General features: G+C 63.6%; 2 protein-coding genes across 2 annotated transcripts in view; one reads left to right on the top strand and one right to left on the bottom strand.

The window, feature by feature from the left end:
• The window catches only part of PDK2 (pyruvate dehydrogenase kinase 2), a 6,444-nt gene extending 406 nt beyond the window's left edge, over positions 1–6,038 (top strand). Inside the window, exons 2-11 of the mRNA XM_027905574.1 lie at positions 888–1,029; positions 2,750–2,821; positions 3,065–3,249; positions 3,522–3,611; positions 3,910–3,987; positions 4,187–4,263; positions 4,348–4,446; positions 4,527–4,634; positions 5,043–5,156; positions 5,242–6,038. Of these exons, the coding sequence (XP_027761375.1) occupies positions 888–1,029; positions 2,750–2,821; positions 3,065–3,249; positions 3,522–3,611; positions 3,910–3,987; positions 4,187–4,263; positions 4,348–4,446; positions 4,527–4,634; positions 5,043–5,156; positions 5,242–5,382 (1,106 nt within the window). The 3' untranslated portion in view covers positions 5,383–6,038. The remainder of the gene's footprint in view (positions 1–887; positions 1,030–2,749; positions 2,822–3,064; positions 3,250–3,521; positions 3,612–3,909; positions 3,988–4,186; positions 4,264–4,347; positions 4,447–4,526; positions 4,635–5,042; positions 5,157–5,241) is intronic.
• Positions 6,039–6,676: 638 nt separating this feature from the next.
• Positions 6,677–13,066, bottom strand: part of LOC114069036 (neurabin-2-like) — a 20,667-nt gene continuing 14,277 nt past the window's right edge. The window contains exons 10-19 of the mRNA XM_027905576.1: positions 12,939–13,065; positions 11,913–11,964; positions 10,390–10,547; positions 9,423–9,681; positions 9,229–9,316; positions 8,637–8,711; positions 8,403–8,559; positions 7,769–7,882; positions 7,521–7,676; positions 6,677–6,874 (exon numbers count right to left, since the gene is read on the bottom strand). Coding sequence (XP_027761377.1) covers positions 6,716–6,874; positions 7,521–7,676; positions 7,769–7,882; positions 8,403–8,559; positions 8,637–8,711; positions 9,229–9,316; positions 9,423–9,681; positions 10,390–10,547; positions 11,913–11,964; positions 12,939–13,065 — 1,345 coding nt within the window. The 3' untranslated portion in view covers positions 6,677–6,715. The remainder of the gene's footprint in view (positions 6,875–7,520; positions 7,677–7,768; positions 7,883–8,402; positions 8,560–8,636; positions 8,712–9,228; positions 9,317–9,422; positions 9,682–10,389; positions 10,548–11,912; positions 11,965–12,938; position 13,066) is intronic.

Below are 13,066 nucleotides of genomic sequence, written 5' to 3'. Positions count from 1 at the left end.
CTGGTAAATAAATATCTGGGGGGATCGGGTTAGTGTTTACCCACATCCCCTCGGTGCCATCCCAGCCCCTCTCTGGCCCTTCCAGTCCTGTCCTGTCCTGTCCCAAGATCCTCCATCCCGCTGTCCCTTGTCCTCCTTCCAGGGGCTTGGGGGCAGCTGTGACCCCCTCGCCTTGGTGGACACCAGCTCCTGGTTAGAGACCTCCCCACCCCTGGCTGTGCCCCCCACGCCACTCTCTCCAACCTCCCAGTGCCACCAGGGTCTGGATTGGGCTCTGGTGGTGGCCCAGGTCCTTCTTGCCTCCGAATTGCACCTGGGAGCCTTCCAGCTTCCAGTTTGACCTTTACTGGGCTGTACTGGGTGGCACTGGGCACCCAGCCTGCCCTCGGTGGTGGGCTGAGCACTGTTCCCCCTCTCAGCCTTCCTGGTCCCTCCAGGATCCCCTTCTGGCCAAGGACCTGCTCCTGCCTCCACTGCCCCAGTCCTCCCAATCCCTGCAGTGTCCCCCAGTCCTCCCAGTGCCCTCCAGCCCTCCCAATCCTCCAGCGTCTCACTGCAGCCAAGGACAGGGACCTGCTCCTGTCTCCACTGCCCCAGTGTCTCCCAGTACTCCACAGTGTTCCCCCAGTTTCCTCCAGCCCTCACACCCCCTCCAGCCAAGGACAGGGATCTCCTCCTGCCCCCTCTACCCCAGTCCTTCCCAGTTCCCCCCAGTGTCCCTCACCCTCTCCAGGCTCCCCCTCCAGCCAAGGACAGGGATCTCCTCCTGCTCCCACCAGTCCTCCCAGTTCCCCCAGTGCAACCTGGCAGAGGGGTTGGAGCGACGCCAGCCCCGGGTCTGGAGGGTCCCGGGGGGGCTCACCTCAAGGCCCCCCATGCCCCCCCAGGCTCCAGCAATGCCTGTGAGAAGACATCCTTCGCCTTCCTGCGCCAGGAGCTGCCCGTGCGCCTCTCCAACATCATGAAGGAGATCAACCTGCTGCCCGACCGCGTCCTGCGCACGCCCTCCGTGCAGCTGGTGCAGAGCTGGTGAGACCGCTGCGGGGGGCTTGGGGGGCTGGGGACACTGCCATGGCATCTGTGGGCTCCAGGACCATCCGGTGCTGTGGTCATGTTGAATGTGGAGGTGCCACCACTGTTGTTCTGGGCTCTGGTGGTGGCCCAGGTCCTTCTCACCTCCAGGTTGCACTCAGTTTGGGCTTTACTGGGCTGTACTGGGTGGCACTGGGCACCCAGCCTGCCTTTAGTGGTGGGCTGAGCACTGCCCCACCCAGCCTTTCTGGTCTCTCCAGGATCCCCCTCAAGCCAAGGACCTGCTCCTGCCTCCACTACCCCAGTCCTCCCAGTCCTCCCAGTGTCCCTCAGTCCTCCCAGTGTCCCTCAGTCCTCCCAGTGTCCCCAGTCCTCCCAACCCTTCCAGGGTCTCCCTGCAGCCAAGGACAGGGACCTGCTGCAGCCTTCCAGTCCCCCGCCACTGTCCCCCAGTTTCCCCTCCAGCCAAGGACAGCCACCACACCACGGTCACCTGTGTGGGTCCTGCTGCCAGCGGTCCCACCTGTGGGGTGGCTCATGGGGGTCCCAACCCTGCCACTCACACAGGTCCTGCTTCAGAGGGTCCCACCAACATCACCTGTGGGGGTCCTGCTGCCACCAGAAGTCCAGCTGTTGGGGATCCCCCTGTTTTAACTCATGGTGGGGGTCCCACCACTGTCACCTGTGTGGATCCTGCATCCACCACGGGTCCTGCTGCTGGGGGTCCCACTACCAAGGGTCCCACTGTTGTCACTTGCCTGGGGTGGCACTACTGTGGGTCACTTCCCCTGGGTGTCCCCCTGTGTCCCCCCAATGCCACCTGCACAGCTCCCATTGCCACCACGACTCCTGCCACTGCTGTCACCCACGGGGTCCTGCTGCCACCACATATCCCACTGTGTGTCCCACCAGTGTCACCGACTGTCCTCCCCAGCAGGTCCTGAGGGAGCTGGCACACATGGGGGGACACAGAGGGTGGTGACAGGCAGGACATCCCCCAGCTGGTGCCATGCCATGCCCTTGGGTGACATGGGCTGCTGGCCCTTTGAGGACACCCCCGTGCCAACAGGGTGTCCTCAACCATCAGGAGGTCACCAGTGCCACCTCTCAACCTCCTGCCCCCTGAAGGACCTGAACCAGCACTGAAGGTGGTGGGTCTGTATCCCTGGACTGGGGGGGGGGGGGGTCTGGGTGTCCCTTTAAGTGTCCTGTCCCTGTGCCAGCAGTGGCAGTGTGACCCTTCTCCCAGTGCCACCACGTGACAGATTGTTTGTCCACTGTCCTGGTCCCCTGCCAGTGGGATCTGGCTGTGCTGGGGAACGATGGGTCAGGCCATGCCAGGGGGGGCCTCCGGCCATGCCAGCAGGATCCAGCCATGCCACCCCTCCCACAACCACCCCAGATCACAGCCACCCTCATGCCTCACATCCCATCAGGGGTCCTTGTCCCCAGGTGTCCCCCAGGTCCACTGCACCAGCAGGGAGGTGGGACAGGGCACACTAAGGAACCACCAGGGCTCACCAGGAACCACTCAAGTGCAGGGTAGTCTCACGGCACAGCGGTTTTTGGGGTGGGGGGTCCTGGTTGATGAGTGCTGACCCCTTGCCCTGCATGGGGCAGTGCCCCAGGGGACCCTGTACCCCCTCGTGGGGGGGTCCCTGGAGTGTAATCTCTCTTTGGGGGGTGCCAGCTGTGGGATAACTGTGTCCCTTCCCAGGTATGTCCAGAGCCTGCTGGACATCATGGCGTTCCTGGACAGGGACCCCGAGGACCAGGCCACGCTGGGACAGTAAGTTGGGGGTGTGACAGCATGTCCTTGTCCCCAGTCCTGAGGTGTCACCTTCTCCCAGACTCCCACCGGTGTGAACTGGTGTCACCCAGGGCTGTATCCCCCCCAAACTGCCCCCACCCCATCCCAGTGCCACCAGACTGCGCTCTGGTTTTTCCTGGGTGCCACCAAAGGAATCCCAGCCTGGATCGGGGGCCCTGCCCAGACCGGGTGTCCCCAGGGCCACCTCTGTGCCCTCCCCAGGTTCACGGATGCCCTGGTCACCATCCGCAACCGGCACAACGACGTGGTGCCCACCATGGCCCAGGGGGTCATCGAGTACAAGGAGGCCTACGGAGATGATCCCGTCTCCAACCAGAACATCCAGTACTTCCTCGACCGCTTCTACCTGAGCCGCATCTCCATCCGCATGCTCATCAACCAGCACAGTGAGCAGGGAGCTCCAGGGGTCCCCCTGCACCCCTGGGCATCCCTGACAGCCTTGGGCATCCCCCTAGAGCATCATCTCAGCCCCAGGGGTCTGTCCTGAGGGTCTCCCTGTCCTGAGGGTCTCCACAAGGGTCCCCATCATCACTGTGCATCCCAACATCCCCCCTGTTCCAGAGTGTCACCTCCCCAGCCCCAGGGTCCCCGCCCTGAGTCCCCTGGGGGTGTCTCTGGGGTCAGGGTGGGGTCGCCACAGCTCATTGTCCCCCCCCAGCTCTGCTCTTCGACGGCAGCACCAACCCCGCGCACCCCAAACACATTGGGAGCATCGACCCCCACTGCAACGTGGCCAACGTGGTGAGAGGTTGGTGGGGTCTTGGGGCCTCCCACCCCCACGGGGGTGTGAATTTGGGGCATGGGGGGGTCACTGAATGTTCCCCTAATCCTCCCCTTACTCTATTTGGAAGCCATTTGCGTCACAAGTTTGGGTTGTCCTCAGCAAAAGCATCCCCCATGCTTTGGGGTCACGCCAGGAGACCCCCAAAACTCGCTGAATCTGTAGGACTGGAAAATATTTGGGGGTGGGGAGCAAACAAGGGGACCTTAAATGCTCCCTCTGCTCCATTTTGGAGGGTGCTGACCATTCTGCTCCCCCCTCCCAGATGCTTACAACATGGCCAAGCTCCTGTGTGACAAGTACTACATGGCCTCGCCCGACCTGGAGATCGAGGAGGTGAACGGTGAGGCCAGTCCGGGGGGTCCCCAGAGGCAGAGGGATCCTGGGGGGGATCATTTAGGGTTGGAGGTCCCTGTGGTAGATGGAGGATTCTGGAGGGGCTCAATTAGGGTTGGGGGTCCTTGTGGTGGGGGGATTCTGGGGTGGCTCCTTGAGGGTTGGGGGAGCACAACGATGCCAACGGCTGCTCCTCCTCCCTGCAGCCACCAACTCCCAGCAGCCTGTGAGCATCGTCTACGTGCCCTCCCACCTCTACCACATGCTCTTCGAGCTCTTCAAGGTAACCCCAGCCCTGCTGGCGGAGGGTCTGAGGAGGAGTTTTTGTGGGGTCCCCCCTGAACTGGTGACGCCTCTGTGCCCCCAGAATGCCATGAGAGCCACCGTGGAGAGCCACGAGAGCAGCCCCCGCCTGCCTGCCATCAAAGTCATGGTGGCCCTGGGCCAGGAGGACCTTTCCATCAGGGTGAGGGACCACCAGCTCCATCCCAAGGGGGGGTGGGGGGCCAGGAGCAGGGTTGTCACCCCCGCTGTGGTGTCTCACAGATGAGTGACCGGGGCATGGGAGTCCCCCTGAGGAAGATCGAGCGTCTCTTCAGCTACATGTACTCCACGGCCCCCACCCCCCAGATGGGCACTGGGGGAACCCCCCTGGTAGGTGACCCCCTTGGCATGGGCTGTGGGGGTCTCACGGGGTCCTGGGGAGAGGGGAGCGAGGCATGGGTCTGCGGGGGGGTTTGAGGGGGTGCCTGGGGTGGATGGGGGTATTTCGGGATGGGTAGAGTGGCTTGGGGGAGGTTTGGGGATGGCATGGGGACACTTTGGGGTGGCATAGGTACATTTGGGGTGCCCAGGGATGGCATGGGGACACTTTTGGGGTGACGTGGGGATACTTTGGATTGCCTGGGGACATTTGAACGTGGCACAGTGACCGCTGGCAGGGGCACGGAAGCTTTGGGCTGCACATGGTGCTGCCTGTGGTGATGTGGGGAAGCTTGGGGTGCCCCGGGGGTGCCACCTCAGCACTGGAGACCCTCCCACCCCATTCCTCACCCCTCTCAGGCTGGGTTTGGCTACGGGCTGCCCATCTCCCGCCTCTATGCCAAGTACTTCCAGGGGGACCTGCAGCTCTTTTCCATGGAGGGCTTCGGCACCGATGCCGTCATCTACCTGAAGGTGGGTCTTTCTCCCTCCAAATGGGGGGTTCAGGGCTCTGGGGAGGGGGGCACAGGACCCTGCCCAGCCCCCTGTGTGCCCCCAGGCCCTGTCCACAGACTCGGTGGAGCGGCTGCCTGTGTACAACAAGTCAGCGTGGCGGCACTACCAGGCCAGCCAGGAGGCCGGGGACTGGTGCGTGCCCAGCACCGAGCCCAAGAACACCTCCACCTATCGTGTGCCCTAAGCCCCCCCCGGGGCTCACAGCTCCCCCCAGGCCGCAGAGAACCCCTCGCCCCAGCTCACAGGACCTCCTCTGGCATGACCCCCACCACCCCAGGGGGTTGTTGGAGTGTCCTGGTTCTGTGGCTTTTTGGGCTCCACTGGAAGTGGGTCCCAGTGGGGTGTGGGGGGTCTCAGTGGGGTGTGAGGGGGTCTCAGCACCCCCCACCTTGGTGGCACTTAGGTACATAGCTGAGGGGAATGGTGGAGCAGCGTGGAGGGGGTAAAACCGCTGTTGTCCCCTCTCCTGTTCCCTCCAACCTTCACACCCACCCCAGGGGGTGCACTCTGGCCCAGCAGGGGACTGGTCTCCTTTCCCAGTATGACCAGTAGCACTTCCCTGCCCCTCCAGCCCTGGCAGGGTGGTGGGACCCAGGCCTGAGTCCCCCACACGCTCTCATTTCCCGTCTCCCATCCCTGTTATTGCACTACTGAGCTGTTCTCACCTGCGTGTGCCCCCTACCCCTGCACCTCTTGCACCCCCCCGGGGGAGTTCCCCACCCCACACATGCTGTGACCTGCTCAGAAACCTCCCCCTGCCCCCCTTAAATTCCCCTCTTTCCCCCCCTCCACCTCCCCAGACCATCCCTCCCCACTGTCAGTAAATTGTACGTTGGTTGAGCTCCTGGTGTGGTGTTTTGGGGTCCTGGAAACGCATCCCCCTTGGCTCCCCCTAAATGGGTCACTGACAGCCCCATGCCTCAGTTTACCCACTCCCAGGCTTGGGAGGGGGCTGGGCACAGTCACAGGGTGGCACTTAGGGACCAGCCATGCTCTGTGCCTTGCTCTCAGCCTGACACTGAACTCCCCCCACCCCATCTTGCCCCCCTGGCCCCACCCCAGTCAGCCTCACACTTGTTTGCACTGGCCCTTGATACCCTTTTATTTCCTGGGATGGCCTCTGGGGCACCATATTTGGGGGAGTTGGGGGGTGTGGGTAGGTCAGCAATCGCCCTCCATCCCCCAACTTGGGGGTGTCCCTGTGTGGGGGGGCTCAGGCCACACACTGTCCCCAGCCAGTGCTGGCTGTGACCTCCCTTCCCGCCTCGAGGTGCTGCTGATGGGATGGGGGGTGATGGGGCAGGCTGGGGGTGTCCAATGTGCCACTTGCATCTGGAAAAGGGGCCCCTAGGAGGGAGGGGGGGCCCAGGCTGTGCCTGTGGGGTGCAGGGGTGCAGGCAGGGAGGGGGCTGGAGGAGGGGGTGGCGCATGGTGTTCCGTGCCTATCTCAGCCTGGCACTGGTGTGTCCCACGCTGTGGGTGGGGAGGGGGTGCAGGGGCACTCCCAGGTTCCCCCCTCAACTCCGCCGCTGCTCCTGGAGGTCCTTCTTCTTCTGCTTCTCTCGCTGCTTCTCCGCCTTCTCCTGGGCCTTGCGCTCCCTCTGGGCCGCCAGGCTCAGCTCCTTCAGCTTCCTCTTCAGCACCGCCCTGTCCTGGGGGCTGCCCACCCCCAGCGCCTGCGGGCACAGCAGGGGGCTGGCAGGGGGGCCACACTGCCCCCCAAGCCCTTTGGGGTACCTGGACCCCCCTGCACTGCCTGTCCTCAGGATCACCCGCCCCGGTACCCACCCGCCCTGTGGAGCAGCACCTTGGGGTCCCCAGAACCTCCTATCCACCTCCTTGAGTCGTCCCTTGGGGCGCCTGGGACTTCCTGCCCTGTGGAGCCACCGGTTTGCACAAGGGGGTTTAGGTACCCTTTGATGAGGTACCCCTTGATGAGCCCTTTGGGGTACCTCAAACCCTCACAGACCTCCATGGAACACCCCGTTGGGCTACCCAGAATCATCCCAGACCTTCCTGCCCCATGGAGCATCTTATTGGGGTACCTAGAACCCTCTGAGACCTCCTGCTCCATGAGGCACCTTGTTGGGGTACCTAGAACCCTCTAAGACCTCCTGCTCCATGGGAGGTCCCCTCCCACCCTCCGCTGGAGTACCCAGAACCCTCCCAGAGCTGCAGTATGGACCATCCTGTTGGGGTACTTAAAACCCTCTGAGACCTCCTGCTCTGTTGGGGTACCCAGAACCTCTGGCCCCACCCCAGAGCCCATTGGGGCACCCAAAACCCTCCCATGCCCCCTCAGCAGAGCCCCCTCCCCCATACCTTGAGCTTGGCCCCATTGAGGTGCAGGAGCTGGGGCCCGTCCACGCCATGGGCTAAGAACTCCTGCACGTACTGCTCCAGGCTCAGGCTCTCCAGCCACTGCCCCACCTGCTGGCAAGTCCAGCCCATGGCCACGCCGGGGGGTTCCTCCAGGAACTGGCACAGGGCGTTAGTGGGGGGTCCCCGTAGCAACTGGAGGTGGAGGTGGGGACACACACCCCAACCTCGCCCCCCTTGCCACATCTCACCTCATCCGAGGACTGGGACAGGGTGTGGTAGGGGTACGAGCACTTGGTGCGGGGGGGCCCAGGCAGGCGGGGGCTTGTGCTGGGCGGGGGGGAGTCCTCGCTCAGCGTTGAGTCCTGGGGCAGCAGGGGGGGTGGGGGGGGCATGAGTGCAGAGCTGCCCTCCTCCCCCCCAGAACCCCCCTATAACACCTTCCCACACCCATAGGGCTTCCAGACACCCCTGGGCTTTCATCCTTCCTAAAGCCATTGTGGGGTTTTGAGCTCTCTCTCTGTAGTAGTTACCTGACCCTATGGGGCTTTGGACAACCCCGTCCCCAAGCCATCTTGACCCTATTGGGCTTTGGACTCCCCGCCCAATGCTTGTCTTGACTCTGCAGGGCTTTGTCAGCCCCCCAAAACCATCTTGACCTTATAGGACTTTGGACCTCCCAATACACATCATGACGCTATAGGGTTTTGACTCCCCCCAAAGCCACCCTGACCCTATGGGGCTTTGTCCCCTGTCCCTACAGCTGGTGTCACCTCCTCTCCTGTAGCCACTGAATTCATCAGAGCATGGATGTCCCTATAGAGCCCCCATCCCCTCCCTTATCCCCACAGTGCCAAGACCCCCTTCCCCTGGCCAGGCACTGACCTGGGAGGCAGATTTGGCGGGGCTGAGCCCCTCGTGCCGGGGGGAGCTGGTGGGAGATGCAGAGCCAGGGGAGACTGAGCCCTTGGCACTGTCCGAGAACCACGAAAAGGGCATGAAGGGGGAGCCTGAGGGGCGACCAGGACCCTCCGCTGCCTCCCTGGGCACAGAGCTGTGTCAGGGCATGGGGGCTGGGCACAGGCAGCCCTCCCTGCCCTGGCTGAGGGGGTGCCTCACCTGCTGCCCATGGACAGGCGGTTGCTGCTCTTCTCCTTCCGGCTCTTGCCAGAGGACGCCCGGCGCAGGGTCACCCTGAGGGAGAGGGGAGAATCCTGAGGGCTGTGCTCCCCCCATGGACTCCAGGACTCCATCCATCCATCCATCCTTCCTTCCACCCATCCATTCTTCCATCCTTCCATGCATCCATCCATTCTTCCATCCATCCATCCACACATCCATCCTAGAGACCCCTTTGTTCCCTCCAGAGGATCCTCCTCCTCCCTCCACTTGTGCATCCCTTCTCCACGTATCCCTCCATCTTTTCCTCCCTTCAGGCATCTCTCCGTCTATGTCTCCATCTTTTTTTCTGTTACACCTCTTCATCCCTGCATCCATCCCCCCTGCATCTGTCCACACTCCCAGCCCTCCATGTACCCACCCTCCATCCCTTCCTGCATCCGTTGCTGCACTTCTCCTTCTGGCCCTCTCCATCCCTCCCTATCCCTTCCTCCATCTCCTCCTGCATCCTTTCCTGGTCCCCTCCATCCCCCCTGTCCCACTCCACCCCTCCCTTGTGTATCCCCTTGCTACCCCCAGGACTGGGTCTCACCCTAAGTCCAAGAACTTCCTTCGTGTTTTCTTGTCCAGCCCCACAGTGGGACTGGCAGGCTCGGGGGGGCTCATGTCCCGGCTGTCATCTACAGGAGAAGGACCGGGGTGTCCCCCACCACCCTCCACAGTGCTGGGGGATGGTCCCAGAGGTCCCTGTACGCTGGGGGGGTGGTGTCAAGGTGGGGGTCTCACCTTCGCTGTGCTGCCATGGCCGGGCATCGCGGCGGGCGAAGCCGGGGGAGCTGTCAGAGCTGGGACAGGATTTGGGCACGGGGGGGCCCGACAGCCCCTCCTGGGATGAGGTGTTGGTGAGGGGCTGGTAGCGGCTGAGGGGGGGTGTGGGGGCCGGGGGGTCCCCCAGTGCTGCCCTCCCCGCCCCCACCTCAGAGGAGAAGTCGCCGGCACGGGAGAAGGGCAAGGGCGTCGGGGGGCTACCATCACCCTCAGTGCCCTTTGAGGGGCACAAGGCAAGGGGAGGGGGGGTCAAACCCCTGCATCCCCCCGGGTTTGTCCCCTAGACCCCCACCCCTGCAGTCCCTCCAGCCATGGCATCCCCCCCTCTAATCCCTGGGGTCCACAATGCCCCCCACCCCAGAAACACCCCCAGCCATGGCATCCCCCCCTCTAATCCCTGGGGTCCACAATGCCCCCCACCCCAGAAACACCCCCAGCCATGGCATTCCCCCTGTAGTCCCTGGGCTTCGTGGTGGCACCCAACCCTGCAGCCCAGCCATTCCCCTCTAGTCCCTGGGGTCTGTGGGGCCTCCCAGCCATGGCATTCCCTCCTCTAATCCCTGGGGTCCACAGAGCCACCCACCCCTTCAGCACCCCCAGCCATGACATCTCCCAACACCATCCCTGGGCTCCATGGTTCCTGGGGTCCCCCATCCCTGTTTTACCACCAACCACAGCATTCTTCTCCCTGTACTCCCTGGGGTCCACAGTACCCCCACTCCAGAAACACCCCCAGCCATGGCATCCCACCCCTGTAGTCCTGGGGTTGACAGTGCCCCCCATGCCAGCAACACCCCCAACCACAGCATCCCCCCCTCTAGTGTCCATGGTGCCCCCCGGCCCCTGCAGGCCCCTTGCTATGGATTCCCCCCTCTAATCCCTGGTGTCCGCGGTGCCCCCTGCCCCTGATGCCCCCCGGTCTCACTGCGGTGTCAGGCCCCTCATCGCCCTCGGTGGAGCTGGCGCTGTCGCGCAGGCGGGAGCGGGAGGGCCGGTGGCGGCGGCCCTTGGCCAGCAGGCGGGCCCGGGCTTTGTGCAGGCTGCTGTCCAGGCGTGGCGTCTCTGGAACCACAGCGGTAAAATCTGGGGGTGAAAGAGAGACCGGGGCAGAGAGAGAGAGACAGACGGACAGACAGACATGGGGTGCGGTGGGGTGGGGTGGGGTGGGATGAGGTGGGATGGGATGGGATGGGATGGGATGGACGAGGAGAAAGGAGGAAGATTGGGGTAGATGGAGGGATGGAGGAATGGACAAGTAGGGAGAAGGGATGGATGGGTGGGTGGATGGATTGATGGGGAGGGAAAATGAAGATGGGGAGGGATAGAGGGACAGGAAGGAAGGGAGGAAGGAAAAGGGAGAAGGAAGATAGGGAGGGATAAAAGGACAAGTACGGAGGAGGAGGATGGATGGATGGAGGGATGGATGGATGGATGGATGGATGGATGGATGGATGGGTGGATGGGTGGATGGATGGATGGGTGGATGGATGGATGGATGGATGGATGGATGGATGGATGGATGGATGGATAAGGAAAAGGAAATGGTGGACAGGTGGATGGGTGGGGCCAAGCAGATGCGGGGGAAAGGAGGGAGGAATGGATTGATGGGAGATGGAGGGATGGATAGCCAAGAAGGAGCAGGTAGAAGAGGACGGGGAGAATTGGAGGGAAGCAGACAGAAGGTTGGGAGAAGGCCAGCCCGGTGAAGAGGGGACAGAGGGACATTGGTGACAGGGCAGGAGAGTCAAAGGGCAGGAGGGGGGTCCCAGGGAGATGGGAGGGGGCACAGGGAGAGGGGAGCATTGGGGACATGGATGGGGCACCCCAGTGGGGCAGGACAGGGAACAGAGGGACAGAGAGAAGTGTTCAAAGAGATACCCCGGCATGGGGAGAGAAGCAGTGGGGTGACCCCAGGGACAGAGTGTCCCTGTCACCCAGGGGGGCCACTCTTTGTCCATGGTCCAACCAGGATCCCCCTGGTGTCCCTGCCCTGCTGTGACCCCTGTACTCCAACCTAGCTCGAGGGTGGCTCTGGGCCACATCCTTATGTCCCTGTCACCCTGTGCACACCTCTGGGCCTGTACGCCCATTTCTGTGTGCCCTGTGCATGTCCCCATGTCCTCATGTCCCTGCCAGTCTGTGCATGTCCCTGTGCCTCTCCCCATGTCCCCACATTCCTGTCACCTTGTGCACACCTGTGTGTGCCCACACCTGTGTGTCCCCATGTTCCTGTCACTCTCTGCCCCTGTCCCCTGTATGTGTCCCCATGTTCCCCTGCCCATACACATCCCTTTGTCCCCAAGCACATGTTGTCCCCAAACTCAGTTTGTCCCCCCTAAGACAGGAGGACACTGAGAGTGGGTGGGGACCCACAGAGAGTTCTGCACCCCACAGGGGTCTCTGCACCACATTTGGGGATCTGCAACCCATGTGCCCACTGGGACTCACCAAAAACCTCGTCTGTGTCCTGCAGCTTGGAGACTGACATGGTGGGACAGAGCTGGGGACAGAGGGGACAGTCAGGACACCCCCTGTGCTCGGGGGAGTGAGGGGGAGCAGGGGAGGGATCAGACCCTCTCCCAGTGATTCCAGTGACCCCCTCTGCCCTCCCAGTGATCCCCATGTCCTGAGTTACAGGGAGGGGGGGAGGACTGGGGACCCCCTTTGCAGAGCATGCGGGAGGAAGTTAACCCCCCCTCGGGGTTCAAGGGGTCTTGTGGTGGGAGCGGGGACTCCTAATGCCTTGGCAGCATCGGGACAGGGGGGGGGGAAGGCGGGGTAAGTGGGAGGGCAGATCCGCTCCCAGCTGCCTCCCCAGCCCCTCCCTCCCCCCAAGGAACGGGGCCAGCGCTGGTGGGGCCTGGGGCAGGGCGGTATGAGGAGGGGGCAGGACCGGGGATGATGTAGCTGTGTTTGGAGCTGTACCGGGATGGGGTCGTACCGGGGATGCTGTACCGGGATGGGGCTGTACTGGGGTGTCCCAGGGGATGGTTCTGTACCTGGGGTGGGGCTGTACCGGAGGATGGGGCTGTACAGGGGCTATACTGAAGGACGGGGCTGTACCGGGGCTGTACCGGCGCTGGTGTACCTGGGGTGGGGGCTGTACCGGGGCAGGGCTGTACCAGATGTGTACCGGCGGATGGGGCCGTACCGGGGATGCTGTACCAGGGCTGGGGCTGTCCCGGGGCTGTCCTGGTGGTAAAGGGATCTACCGTGGTTGTACCGGGGATGCTGCCCGGGGGATGAGGCTGTACCGGGAATACTGAATCGGGGCGATGGGGCTGTCCCGGGGGAGGGGTTCTACCGAGGATGCTGAACCGGGGCTGTACAAGGGATGCTGTCCCGGGGGTGGGGCTGTCCCAGGGGTGGGGCTGCCCTGGGGATGCTGTACCGGGGATGAGGCTGTACCGGGGGATGGGGCCATCCCGGGGCCGCTGTCCCGGGGTGAGGCCCTGTCCGTTTCCCCGAACTCACCGGCGCTCCTGGGGCATTCTGGTCGCCCCCGGTCGCCTCCCGCCGGGCTGGGTCGGGGCCGTGGCGAGGCCGATGGGAGCGGAGGGCGCTGCCGAGCCGCGCCGGGCCGCCCCGCCGGGCCGGGGGCC

Source organism: Empidonax traillii, unplaced genomic scaffold (genome assembly GCF_003031625.1).
Source record: "Empidonax traillii isolate 1590-97213 ecotype Southwest subspecies unplaced genomic scaffold, ASM303162v1 scaffold1167:size305969, whole genome shotgun sequence".
Classification (NCBI taxonomy): domain Eukaryota; kingdom Metazoa; phylum Chordata; class Aves; order Passeriformes; family Tyrannidae; genus Empidonax; species Empidonax traillii.
Note: the sequence above shows the minus strand (reverse complement) of the source record. Positions and strands in the feature narration are given on the sequence as shown.